Source organism: Rhinolophus hipposideros, assembly GCF_964194185.1.
Source record: "Rhinolophus hipposideros genome assembly, chromosome: 3".
Lineage (NCBI taxonomy): Eukaryota > Metazoa > Chordata > Mammalia > Chiroptera > Rhinolophidae > Rhinolophus > Rhinolophus hipposideros.
In genome coordinates, this window is record NC_138049.1 from 40,924 (window position 1) to 54,868 (window position 13,945).

The following is a 13,945-nucleotide window of genomic DNA, read 5'->3' on the forward strand; positions in this document are numbered from 1 at the left end:
TACATATTCATGGCCTTGGATTAGCGATGGTTTCTTAGAATTGACACCACTTACAAGCAGCAACAAAAACACAAATTGGCTGTCCTCAAAATTAAAAACATACGTGCATCAAAGGCGCTATCCAGAGTGTGAAAAATTAGCCCACAAAATGGAAGAAAATAGGTACACATTATATATCTGATAAAAGTCTGTTATCCACAGTAAAGAACTTTTACAATTCAGGAACAGAAAGACAAGTGACTAAAATTGTAAAATAGACTCGAACAGAACCTTCTCCAGATGAGACATACAAGTGGTCAACAAGCACAGTAAGATGTTCAACATCCTCAGTCCTGATGCAAATGCAAACGAAAACCACAGTGTGATAACCCCTCACACACACTACTGTCCTATAAATCCAGAAAACTAAACCTGACAAGGCACAGCAACAATGTAAGGATTAGAACCCTAAAACACTGCTTGAAAAAAATTTAAATGGTGTGGCCTCTGCATACAATACATTGAAATTTCCACCGTGCAAAAAAAAATCTCATCTAGTTCAATAAAGCCACTACTAGAAATATAACCACCCCCCAAGATTGAAAACAGAGGTGAACTGCTGAGAGCCGGCGGCCAGAGACTGGTGACCCACTGCCTGGGGGGGGGGGGCGGGACGCAAGGCTCATAATACCAGCGTGGGCCAGGGAGCTGAGTCCTACACACCTAGACTGAGAAACAACGGCTTGAACAGGAGTGTAGGGGGGGAGAAAACAGGTGAAAAGCTAATACCTGAATCTGCAGCAGAACTGTTCACAACAGCAAAGACACATAAACAATTCAAATGTCCATCTTGATCTGTAGTGAAAAGTAAGCAATTCTGCAGTTACACCAGAATTCTTTAGATTGATACAATTATGAACATATTTAACAATTTCTAGAAATATGTTTCCCCATTACACAAAAACTTGTAATGTGGCAGAAGACATACTTACTAATATACCAATATATTTGTTCCTCTACAATAGCTAAAAGTTGGTTAAATCTATGTTCAGTAGTGTTTTATTATTCTATTGGGAAATGGTCTAGACATGCAATAAATATCCATTTAATTTTGATAACAAAACTTTAAAGTTTCAAATTACCAAAGACACCTAGAAAATCTATTCAATGTATATATACAATATAGTTTTCACTAAAAAGTTTGCCTAAATATCTTTTATTTTCATTGTATCTATTTCACATTAGTTAAAACGTAGAGATTTCAAAGTCAATTATTACCGAAGCTATTTTCTTGACACATTTTATAACATGGATAACAAACTTATTTTTATAAACCCAGTTAAAAAAATGTATTTTATGTTACTTTTCAAAAAGACTGTAAACAAACCAAACTAAAGCCAGCTGTAATATCAAATATTTCAACAGATCATCTGATCCTGAAGAGCATTTGGATTAGTTTGTATTGTTTCTTAATTTATATAAACATTTAATTTGTTCAAGTCAATCAAATATTACAAACTGTTAACCCTATCCAGAGCTAGAAAACACCTTAACACAATCAAAAACCATTTCAGACAGAGATCAAAAATTAACAGAATCAGTAATAACTATAGAGAACACACAAGATGTTTTACCAAGAAAACAGCTGGTTGTCACAAGAGTTCTATAACACAATGTAAATTTATAAGTTTTCCCCATTCCAAGGATCCACCGTCTTGATGTGGACAGTGAGGTCTAAATAGTGAGACACCAAGCAGCCTCTTTATAGCTCAGGCCAGGAAGCCAGAGGCCCCTCCACAATGAGTGCAGAGGAAGCAGCCCTCCCACAGCCAAAGGGTCACCCCCAAAAGACAGTCAGAGAAAGCACAGACCTTCGTCATACAGGCGGTCAGGATGGTGGGGTGGACAGGGTGTCTCAGGTCTCACAAAATGTGAGGCACCTCCAGCCCCAAACCCACTAATTTGTGGCCCTGGGGAGGTGCTAGTGGACCGGGATCTGACCAGCACTAATGGGTAAGGAAGGCTGGGGGGGACAGATGCCCCTTATGGGCAGAGGCCCCTCAGAACACAGTCCCCTGGGAGCTGGCACAGCCAGGCAGAGGTGCACTGGGAACCCCCAGCTTATCCCACTGGCCACCAGGTGCAATGGAGTAAGTGCACCTGGCCGATGGTGGGGACCGGAGAGGATTAGCTTCCTCGGACACAAAGCCAAGCTCCTGGGACTCAGAACAAGAAGGAAAGAAAAACCTGATGTAGTTTTTAGACAGGGACCCACAGCGAAGTTTGTCTCCGCAGACACCGGTCTGGAAGAGAACCACTTAACTCCCCAGCCTGTGGGGCCAGCTCCAATGACAGGCTTACGGGAGCCTGTGCCTGTGTTCTGTCCCCGTGGTAGTTCCTTCTTAGGACAAACGACACGCAAGACACAGACACAGGAAAAAACGAACATCTCTGGGAGTAAAGAATAAAACCCTACAGTCTCTAGGTGCAAGAAGTTAACAGATATTTTTTTCCTGCAAACCTAAAATCAGAACAGACAAAAGCCTCGCACCCGTTCTAACTTCCACCCAACCCCACCAGACAGAGACCAGGAATTGTAATACTTGGGCACCTAGCATTCACATAACCATGACATTTTCAAAGACAGGGAGGAGAAATCAGGTAAATATGACATTTTAGACAAGGGTGGGAGTGGGCTCTTACACATGTGGCAGGTAAATTTTTTGAGGCTCCCGCTGTCTTGCTGTCTTCTAAGGGGATTGTCCTCAGGGTTTTATTTGTGCTTCACAGTCTTTAAGGAGGCAGGAAAAGGGGAGCCAGGCTGGACAAGGGAGGCTTGTGTCGTTAAAAGTACCCCTTTTGAAGTTTTTATTTTATTTAGCTCAGCAGGCCTGGGGTAGTTGTGGGCTGTGTTTATATTTCAGATCTACTCAGCAGAGGGCCCGGGGGTGATGCTGAGACTGTCTCATTTCTATAAGATTGAAAAGTCAGTATCCATTTTTGTCAAGTTTCTGATTGGTTATTAAATCCTTTAAAACGTGTTTCAACATACCAGTTCTCTAAATCTTAAATCTCCAGAAAGACTTTTAACATTTGCACATCTTGATTTTCCCTTCTGCCTTTTTTAAACCTAGTATTAATATTAGCATCTCATAGAACCCAAAAAGCTAAATAACTCATTGAATAGGTTAAGAATAGTTAAATTTCCTTGTATTCATTTGTATTGAAAATGGGGTCTTTCTCTAGGGTCCAATCAAACAGATTTTTGTCATGATGGGGAAACTGACCTTAAAATGGTTCCCTGCTACCTGGAACTGACCTAAAATGGTGGCCCGAGTGGAGAGGTCCCCAGCCTAAGCCCCAGCCCACTTCCACATAACCCCCTCCAAGCCACACCCCGAGCCAATTACCAGATGACACCTACCCTTTCCCCAACTCAAGAAAGTCCCCAACCCATAAAAACCCACTCAAAACCTTGCTAGGGACTCAGTCTTTTGAGAAGGAGCCAGCAGGCTTACAAAGCTGACTCTCCTAACTCTGAGTGCTTCTTGGGTTCTTTCCCCAATAGGAAATCTTGGGGATTTCCTCTTGGAAATCACCAATCTTGCAGAAATCTTGCAGAATCTTGGATTCTGCAACATCATGAGAGTTCTCTAACACATTTTCCAATTTAGAAGTTTTTCCAATTCAAAGGATCCATACTCTGGCCTCTGATGGTAGGATTTTAATAGCTCAAACCAATAAGCCTTTTCACAGCGTAACCAAGGAAGCCAAAAGCTTTCTGTCCCTTCGGTATTTCCTTATTACAAATGACACAAGAGACATAGACACACAAAAAAATGACCATCTTTGGGAGGGAAGATTCAACAAAGAAAACCCGTGAGTCTCTACTCCCGAGAAGCTAGCCTCACAAACATTTTTTACTGCCAATCAACATGTAGAAGAGAAAAAGGACATGCAGCACTTCTAAATTCTCCCAAAACCCACAGGAATAGACCAGGAAGGATGACAGGGTGAACAAAAACGCCGCTTACCTCTGCCGGCAGAAGTCCCCGTGCTCTCAGCTGCAGCGGTTGCCAGGAGCTAGCAGTGCCCCGGCCAGTACTTCTCCTCACAGGCTCCCCAATACTGTGGGGGCTTTAAAAATCACTTTTGCTCTAACCTAGTGTGTTATCGGAGAGCAGGTCCGAGTCATCACTGGAAGACATTCCAGGATGTAGGAACAATGCCTCATGAAAAGGCAAGCAGGCCAAGAAAGTATTAAAAGAAAATATATCCACAAAACACAAGAACGGACAAGCCCAGGAGTAAGAGCAACTGTGCTGAAACAAAGAAAATTTATGATTATATTTGAAAGAGGGCAGGAAACATTCAGGGGTGGAGTCACAAGTGATCTCTGGGTGTGTCTTTGCTCTCCTTCCCATTGGAGGAGGGATTCCCTTGTAGGAACTGTCCTGGGGACACAAGTGTGAAGATTTTTCCCTGCCTGCAATGCTAATAGTGTTATAACCCATTACAATTAGCTGTAGCTGCACCATTTCTTAGGAATGATCTCATCTCCTCTTTTCTTTGTTTCCCCTCACATCTTCCTTCCTTTCCTCCCCCCTCTCCCCTTGGCCCTGTTCTCTCTGCCTATAATAACAACTTCTAGCTGACCTAATCATAAAATTAACAGAATCAGACTAAGATAAAATCGAATTTTAACATACACACAAGGGAAATTTACATACACGTAAAAATTCCTAAGACAGTGAGGTAAGATTGAGTGCTTTGCAGGTAATTTTGGAAGAGTGGCACACTCACGGAAGGTAAATAGGCAACCCAAAAAAGAATGGGACACGGGGGAAGGGTGGTCAGCAGGCTCCACTGGGAGTCTTCCCGCCTTATGCTAAGGAGTTTCTGATGTTAAGGGATTTAAGGAGTTTAACCTCAGGCCAAGGTGCCCGCCCTAAACCAGGTCTTTGCATCTGAATCTCAGGCAGGCAAGGGGGAGGGTCAAAGGCTGTTTCTCAGTGTTTTGTTTCCCAACAACCACCTTAAAGTCAATATGCCCACAGGCAAAACTTTTGGTCCTCTTCATTCCCGCCTTTGAAACTGTAATAAAAGTTTCACAATAAGAAGTTAAATTGGTAAATTTTTCCATATTTCATTGATCTAATCGTTCAGTCCTGAGAATATATACTCCCAAAGCTCATCTTTTATTAAATAAATGATTACTTGCTTAGTTCGGGGAGAAAGAAACTTTACCCTCAAGCTTCTTCTGGCTGCTCTAGTAATCAAATAGACACGAGACAGATTAGAAGAGAAAATAAGCAGAGTTCATGTATATATGTATATATATGGGAACCCCGCACACAGGAGAAAGTCAGAGACCCCTCATGCTGGAGAGGGAGAGAGATAGAAAGGGAACATGGGTAGATAAGACATCCTGAGCTATAGATGAAGGAAGGTCCCTAGTCAGACAAAGACGGGTGTTGACAGAGACTGGAGGTCAGACAAGGACAGAGATAGATGGAGAATGTGGGGTGTGGGGTACTGAGCTGCTGCCAGCTCAAGGGTGCTGACCTTGTGCCTGGCCTATGGGTTTGGGATCTCCTGGGGTGTCCTTGGCTGACTGCACTGTTTTCCCAGGTCTTCCCTTTATGCCCTTAGGCCCCCCAGAGGCTGGAGTTTCCACACCAGGCCAGCACCCTGGACCTGAGGGTCAACCCACGCTTGGACAAGACACCGGGGTAAAGCTGACGCCGGGGTAAAGCTGAGGGGCTCTAACCCAACTCTCAGGACAGGTCCAGCTCCCACAGCTGTGCAGGGGGCGGGGGGGGGGGGGGGGGGGGGCAGCGGTTGTTCCAGCAAAGCTGCCCGAGGAGCCTGACGTAGTTTTGGAAATCATATTGTTGGTGATAATGCACATAACACGTATTCTAGAAAAACAATAAATCGGGTGGCTGGAGACCAGGACTGTCAGCGTGAGAAAAAGGTGACAATGACATAAGACGAAAGACACGAGAAAATCCAACCACCAATTTGCAGGGAATAAAGGACAGAAAGGATATAAAAACATCAGCACAGAGACAGGTAATCTCAAATCCATTCAAGGAAAAACAAATGACCTGATTTCCTCAACAAATAAATTGCAAGGAAAAAGTAAAGGGTTAAGAACTTATGGATTAAAAAACAGTTAAGATATACATCAGCCAAATTCAATACATAAATCTTAAGTGGAACCTCATTTAAATAAAATATTCAAACAAATTTTGAGACAATCAGGAAAATTTGAACACTAGTTGTACGTTTGAAGGTATTGTCAACAAATTGTAAGAGACTGTTAGCGTGAGAACTGCTATCGTAAGGTCAGGGTTAACGGCCCCTGGCTTGAAACACAACCTAAGTGTAAACACAACCTGACTGTAAATTCCAAGATGTGGGCAGTGACAGCGAGGAGACAAGCAGCCCTGTAGCTTATCTTATACTCTTTGAAGCTGTGTAAGTCCTGCAGTTTATCATATACTCCTTAAAGCTATGTGAGTCCTGTAGTTTAATTACTCTGTGCCTTGAAGATGCTATATAAACCCTGGGTTTTAAGTGTTTGGGGTCCTTGTTGAAACCCGCTGCGTCGGGCAGATACTCGGACCCCAGCTAGCTGGAAATAAACCGCGCTGTGTGACCTGCATTATCGTGTGACTTCTGTTCGCTTGAGAGGGGTTGACTCTGGACCCTAACAAAATAAACACCCAGTCTTAGAGAAACCTTATGAGTTTATTTGAGCCAAACTGATGACAAATGCCAGGAAGCAAAGTCTCAATGGATTGAGAACATGCTCTGGAAAATGGCCATTTTGCAAATGATTTTACATATTAGAATCAAAGGAGGAGTGTTACATGCAATCCACCGGTTATAGATTGAGGGGGTGGGAGAAAGCAAAGCAGAGAAATCTCTGGGATTGGATAAAAAGCAAAATGGAGACACACACACTTCTTTTATATTGGTGGGTACAGGATAGTTAACAGCATTTTACAGCACATAGAGATGGTATTTGAGGAACAAGATAACAATGAGACATTCTGTAGTTTCCTGCTCTGGTGTGATGGGTTGTGCCCCCTGGGGGGGTCCAGAAAAGGGAGTATGCTGACATTCCAAGGGTATGTTATCTTAGATGCAAAAAAGACGACAGGCTCACTTAAGGTAAAGGCTGACCTTTGTCAAGGAAGCTACAGGCCAAGGATGTGACTTCCCCCCATGGCCCACCTTAGTTAGGAATTTTTATGTTCCAGCCATCCTATGTGGTTATTTTCAGTCTCCTGAGCTTGTCAGGTTTAACATGTGGTCCCTTTTCCATCCACATAATAAATTACCATTACTTTTTTAGGTTGATAATTGTTTTGTGGTGATGTTAAAAAACAAACAAACAAACACAAAACAGAGCCCTTTTACGGATACATACTGAAATATTTATGGATAATTTTTTAATTTGGCACATTCAAGTCAGTCTTTCTAGAATAGAAAATAACAGTGAAAAACTACACATAGCCTCATGTCCACTTACAGGAAGCAGATAATAACCTGGGATTAGCGATTCAGCGGGCTAGTATATATGCACTAAATGACTTAAATTATATTCATGAAGTCCCCGAAGTAAAATATTGTAATGATGTAGGAATATTTTACCTGTGAGTCCCCAAATGATGTAGATGAATGTTGGATCTGCTGGCAGTTTCTGGGTATCAGCCGGAATCGTGTCTCGTGAGACTGAAGAATGGACACAAGGACTCAGGAGAGGCAAAGAGTTTTAAAAAGAGGAGTTTATTGAAAGCAAAGAGACAGAGCTCCGGAGTGGAAGGGGGTCCCAAATGGGGGTGCCCAGTGCCTGAGGCAAAAGCTCTTACTTTTATACCTTCCGTTGCCTGTTCAGGGAAGGACAGTTGTTTGAAGAAGGGAACTGGCGCCTTCTAATGAAATTCATCTACCAGGTTTGTTCTGCTTGCCCATCCTGAAGGAATTAGCAAAATGACCCACTGTTATCTATCAGATCAGCTCCGTTTGTCAGGCCAAAAGGAATTTTATGATTAACCTCAAGGCCTTGTTACATTTTGTTCTAGAGCAAGGAGTGATTACAATACCTGGAGTTTTAGGATACGGCTGCCTTTGTTTATTCCACCAGGGACCCCCCTGTCTCCCTAGGGACATGCTAGCTAACCTGTCTCAGTAACTTCTAGAACATTAGGTACAGTAACCTAGTTTAAAAAGAACAATCTGACAGCGATGCAAGATGGCAGCCACCACGGGCTCGGGAGTAAAAGTCCCTCGCAATTTCCGACTGTTGGAAGAACTCGAAGAAGGCCAAAAAGGAGTAGGAGATGGCACAGTTAGCTGGGGTCTAGAAGATGACGAAGACATGACACTTACAAGATGGACAGGGATGATAATTGGGCCTCCAAGAACAATTTATGAAAACCGAATATACAGCCTTAAAATAGAATGTGGACCTAAATACCCAGAAGCACCCCCCTTTGTAAGATTTGTAACAAAAATTAATATGAATGGAGTTAATAGTTCTAATGGAGTGGTGGACCCAAGAGCCATATCAGTGCTAGCAAAATGGCAGAATTCATATAGCATCAAAGTTGTCCTGCGAGAGCTTCGGCGCCTAATGATGTCTAAAGAAAATATGAAACTCCCTCAGCCACCTGAAGGACAGTGTTACAGCAATTAATCAAAAAGAAAAACCACAGGCCCTCCCCCTATCCCCATTCAATTTAAGCAGTCTTCATTTTCCACAGTAGTAAATTTTCTAGCTACGTCTTGTAGACCTCAAAGTACTGGAAAGGAAGCTCCCATTGAAAGACAGTTGTTTATCTTAAGATACTGTAAATGATACTAATTTTTGTTCATTTGAAATATATAAGTTGTGCTATAACAACAACAACAAAAAAGAACAATCTGGAGACACAGATAAGGCTCACATGTCTGGCCACAGGAGTGAGCAGCTCTTATTGTTCATTTCTACTGAATTTTCTAAAATGAATGATTACTTTTTAAATCAAAGTGCTACAATATAAAATATGCAACAGAGAGAGAGAGAGAGAGAGAGAGAGAGAGAGACACACACACACAAAAAAAAAAAATCCTAATTTTTATCATTTGTTTTTCCCAGTTCTTTGTGACTGGAGGCATTCTTCCTGATGACCAATTCGTGTTGGATTACTCTGCTCACATACTACACTGGTCTCCCCGAAACACAGTATGGAAGCCATGCAGCGACATGCGTGAACAAACAGCACACGTGGAGAAGACTCCTACCAAGCAGGGACCCCTGTGAAAGAACATCACGGAAATCAGAAGGCTTATTCTCATCGTTTTTACACATAATAATTGTAGCAGTAAAGCAAGCATAACAGAACATCTGTGGGGGAGGGGGAAGGAGAAGGGGGGAGGGACAGGCTTCCAGTGAGGCAGTGGGAAGCCCACCTGAGCCAGGTCCTGGCCCTGCCTAGGCCGTCCTTACTCCCTGCTGCTGTTTTCTCATGTGTGATATGGATGGAGCTGTTACAAGGGATACAACGAAAACTACATGTGAACTTCCTGGAAGAGACCTTGGCAGTTAAGTGTGCAGAAATGTCAGCGACGAAGGGGGTCTGGCCTTTTCTTCCAGCAGCAGGACAAGGACCTCCCCCTCCCAACTTTGAGGAGGTTTTTCTGCACACACAGTACATACACCAGGTCATACTGACAACAATTTGGAGAGAGCGACAAGCAATTGCCGGTAACTAAGGAAGGTTCACAGAACTTGAAAGTAAATAATGTTTCCCGTAACTAAATCAATCACAGTGTAACAAGTCTGGATAGTACATCTATGCTAACCACAGGTTTGATTTTACAACCCCATAGTGATGTGGTACAATGTACAGAGCCAGAAGCCGGAAGCCAGACTTCCGAAAAGAATTATACTATTAATAATTAGAACCCTAGAAATTTAAAACAGTGAATCAGGAAAGTATCATAAGCATGATCCCTGCTAAAATCCAACCTCCAATCATCATCACCGTTGCTGTTATAATTCATTGTCTTATTCAGGATTTAGTACATCACAATGAAGTGAGGGGATATTACATTTGGTTTTTCCAAAACCTATAATCCCTAAAACAAGAACTTCAGTGCTTGTATAAAAATGGCAAGTGCTAGTTATAAATACTGTTTAAAGACAAACAGAATAATTCTGTTTTAGAAACAATTAGATGATAAATGTCTCTATTAAAAAAAAGAAAATTGAACAAAATGAACATTCTATTTCCTTCCCTTATTATGCTGGTGAAAAATTACCTACGTATCAGTTCACAGACCTCAAGCCCTGAAAACCACAGAATCTTTCTAAGTGATCAGAACACAGGTCCATCCCTGACTCCCCACCACCTCCAAGCACGCTTGCTAGTAAGACAGGATAATGTGTTGTTGGTAGGTAGACGGGGGTCCCTGGAAGAATAAACAAAGAGCAGCCATATCCTGCAACTGGAACTGGAATGTCTCCTTTATTTCAGGACAAAGACAGGAGAATAGCCTTGAGGTTAATAGATAATCCCAAATCCCTTCTAGATAGGAATGGGTTGGTTCCTTAATCCCTTCAGGATGGGCAAACAGAGCAAACCTAATAGAGGAATTCTATTAGAAGGCTCCAGCCCCCTTCCCCAAGCTGGCAGGGGAAGGTATAAAAGAGCTTTTGCCTTAGCTAGTGGGCACCCCCATTCGGGACCCCCTCCTGCTCGGGAGCTGCAACCTCTTCTCCTGCCTCTAATAAACTACCTTCCTTTACAGCTTTTTGCCTCTCCCTGGTCCGTGTGTCCATTCTTCGGCTTCAGGAGACATGATCCCGGCCTACACCCAGAAACTGCTAACAGATCCAACAACATTTACATCACTAGAATGTGGACACCAATGAGCGGACCTCTTTCCTTGTCAAGAGTCCCAGCCACACCCGCACCTGGGCCCAGTGTCACAGGACTTATGCTTCCTTGTCAGAGCTACTGCTCATCCTAAGAAGCTGAGCTTCTGCTTCATATCCTCTGTGACATCTGGATGGGGCTTCATGCCATGGCTCATGCCGAAAAGACCTGCAGGGTCCAGAATGAGAGAACTTGGAACTAGAGCACAGCTGTTACTCTTTATTTCTGTTTATCACCTGCAAAGCCTCAATTTAGCATGTGGAATCACAGAAACCACAGTTCTGAAGTCTTACCGTGCCATCCGAACTAATCTCAAAACACGCAGGGTTCCCCACGTTTTGTCTCTGAATTACTTACTCCACAGCCTGAGCCTGCCTGCTTTCTCACTTTTAAAGAATTACTTGAAAATGTAAAAAGCCAAAGTCTGAAACCAAACATTCAAGGTCTTAATAGTGAATTGAAGAAGCAGCCTGTATTTGCAAATGAAACATCACACAGGACTGTTTCTGTAAGAGGTCCCCCCAAACACTCAGATGTGGGTGTTTTAATAATCCTCACAAGGTAGGTTTTAATCGTCATTAAAATAAAAGTATAATTTCAAATCACAGCGAAACGTTTTTATGTCAAAGGAAACTTCTGTAATCGGAAATAAAGCTGTGAGAATAAACACATGTTCCCTCTGGGTGAAATCTGGGGGAGAACTACGGATGGAACCATCTTAGGTGAGTCTGTGTTGTGGGAATCCGGTTACATGAAGGTCAAAAACAGACAATACACGTGTGTGCTAAGGGGGGATGGACCAGTGCTCAACCTCCCGCAGGGCTGGGTCCCACTTACAGGAGGGGGCATGACAGGCCCTGGGGCCAACTCCACTGCAGCTTGTTCTGGGTGTGCTTGGTGGGGTGGGGGGCGGATGGACACACACATACAAATTCACCAAGCTGCACACTTGGTGAGTTAAAGCTAAATTTCTGACAATCAGCAGAGCGCGTGGGCACATGTGCTGAAGTCACAGGGCAAGAGTGGTAAATGAGCGACCACCTGGCATCCGTCTTGGGTTTCCCACTCCTCTCCTGGCACAGCCAGTACACCAGGCCAAGGCCCCGCCCTCACTTAGACAGCTCATCTGCTGCTTTCTTCTGCCAACGTCTGTCACACGGAGCAAGCTGGAGGCACTGCTAAAACACTGTCTCCTCAAAACAACCTACCTGAGAAGTCACATTTTTACTATTATACCATGTTTCCCCGAAAATAAGACCTAGCCAGACAATTAGCTCTAATGAGTCTTTTGGAGCAAAAATTAATATAAGCCCCGGTCTTATATAAAACCGGGTCTTATATTATAGTAGAATAAGACTGGGTCATACATTTATTTTTGCTCCAAAAGACACATTAGAGCTGATTGTCTGGCTAGGTCTTATTTTCGGGGAAACACGGTAGGAACAGATACACAGCATAGTTTCTATTCCCAAGGAGCAGAACACCCAACAGAGGAACAACGCCGATCCCCCACCCATCCCAATAACACGGCTACCAGAAGGAGGATGGGGGGTCAGAGGACACAGCGCTGCAGCCAGACCCACGAGGTCCCCCGTAGACCGGCTCCTAAGTGAAGAGCAGGGTCGCTGTCTCTGCAGTAGGTGTTGTACCCTCCCCTTGTCACTGGGAACCACAGGACAAGCACAGGCTGGGATGCGGTGGGAAAACGGTACAGTTCAGGCCGTGGCACAATGGCGGCCGGGGCCACGAGGAGTGAGGGCTTGTGTGTCAGATGCAGGAGTCAGAGCTCACATCGGCAGGCACTGGCAGGCCAAGGAGGTTCTCACCTCCGGGGCGATTTGCGGGACATGGTTAGGGCGATTTGCGGGACAAGGAAGTGCAGGGGGAGGCCCAGCGAATGCAGTTCAGCCAGTGCAGCCTTCTCCCCACAGCTCCAAAACGCCCGCATGAGAGCAAACTCTCCGGGGCACCTCCACGGCACACAGCAAAGAGGTACATTGTTGTCACACAACTGTCGCGTCCAGCGCAACACGGACAGTGAGGGTGCGAGAAGGGGCGGCTTTGGGTTAAGTTTGAACTATATGTCTGGCCTGTTTATAAGTAATAGGAAAACGAGCCCGAAGGCCAGCAGCATTTCTTTGGGTTAAAGAATGAAACTCAGTTGCCTCGGTAACTAGAACATTAGCAACTAAAGAATCAGCAACAGCACTGCCACGCGTCAGTGGTCCCGGTAGGGAGGTGTGGGCGCGTATATGAGTAATGAAGAATGGATGTTGTCGGTTTCTGACAACCTGTTGGAGTTGATTAAAAAGAAACTGGAGAGACGGGTTGAGTTATTAGACAGTAACGCAGTCTCAATGTTTTGTACTGTGTGTACAACATAAGCCGAATCAGAGATAATATTTAAAGGTTTAGTATAATCCTGTAAGGCAGGGGGAGGCCCAGCAACTAACTCTGCTCTCTGCACAGAGGTGCAATTAGTGTGAATGGCTTGTTGATTTATTTTACTCACAATTGTTGTTCTGCCGTTACTAGATCTATCAGTAAAAACAGCTTTTGAAATTGGAGCTGGACTTAACCTCTTAGGGAGAATCCAACTGGTCTTTAGAAGGAATTGAAACAATTTATTTTTTGGACAATGATTATCAATAATTCCAAAATATCCACAAATAGCAACTTGTCAGATTTCAGAATGGGTGTTTAAGTGTGTGATTTATTGTTTTTTAAACAGAACTACTATCTTATTAGCTTCGATTCCGTTTAAATGAAGAACTCTAGTGCGAGCTCGTACAACAAGCTCTGAAATTAATTCCAAATAAGTTGGAAGTGATTTGACAAAATTATTAGGTAGAAACAGCCACTCTACCAAGTCATTTTGTTGTATTACCACTGTAGGTGAATGGGGAATGGGAAAAATTAAAATTTGTAAAGGTTGAGATGGAGTTATGCGCTGAATCTGAGCTTCTTGAATTTTCTTTTCAACTAATTCTAGCTCTTTGTTGGCCTGAGGAGTTAGGGTGCGGGGACTATCT

General features: G+C 43.5%; 1 protein-coding gene across 2 annotated transcripts in view; it reads left to right on the top strand.

Moving 5' to 3' along the window:
• The window catches only part of LOC308495898 (ubiquitin-conjugating enzyme E2 variant 1-like), a 51,384-nt gene extending 39,842 nt beyond the window's left edge, over window positions 1–11,542 (top strand). The window contains exons 2-3 of one of the 2 annotated variants that reach the window (XR_013993072.1): window positions 9,131–9,739; window positions 10,786–11,542. Coding sequence is in view for 1 of the 2 variants with exons in the window: in XM_081044398.1 (XP_080900524.1) it covers window positions 8,246–8,689 (444 nt within the window). In the remaining variant the exon portion in view is untranslated. Of the gene's footprint in view, window positions 1–5,631; window positions 8,814–9,130; window positions 9,740–10,785 lie in introns of those variants that run through there. The other variant, XM_081044398.1, reaches the window with a different exon arrangement.
• Window positions 11,543–13,945: the final 2,403 nt, after the last annotated feature.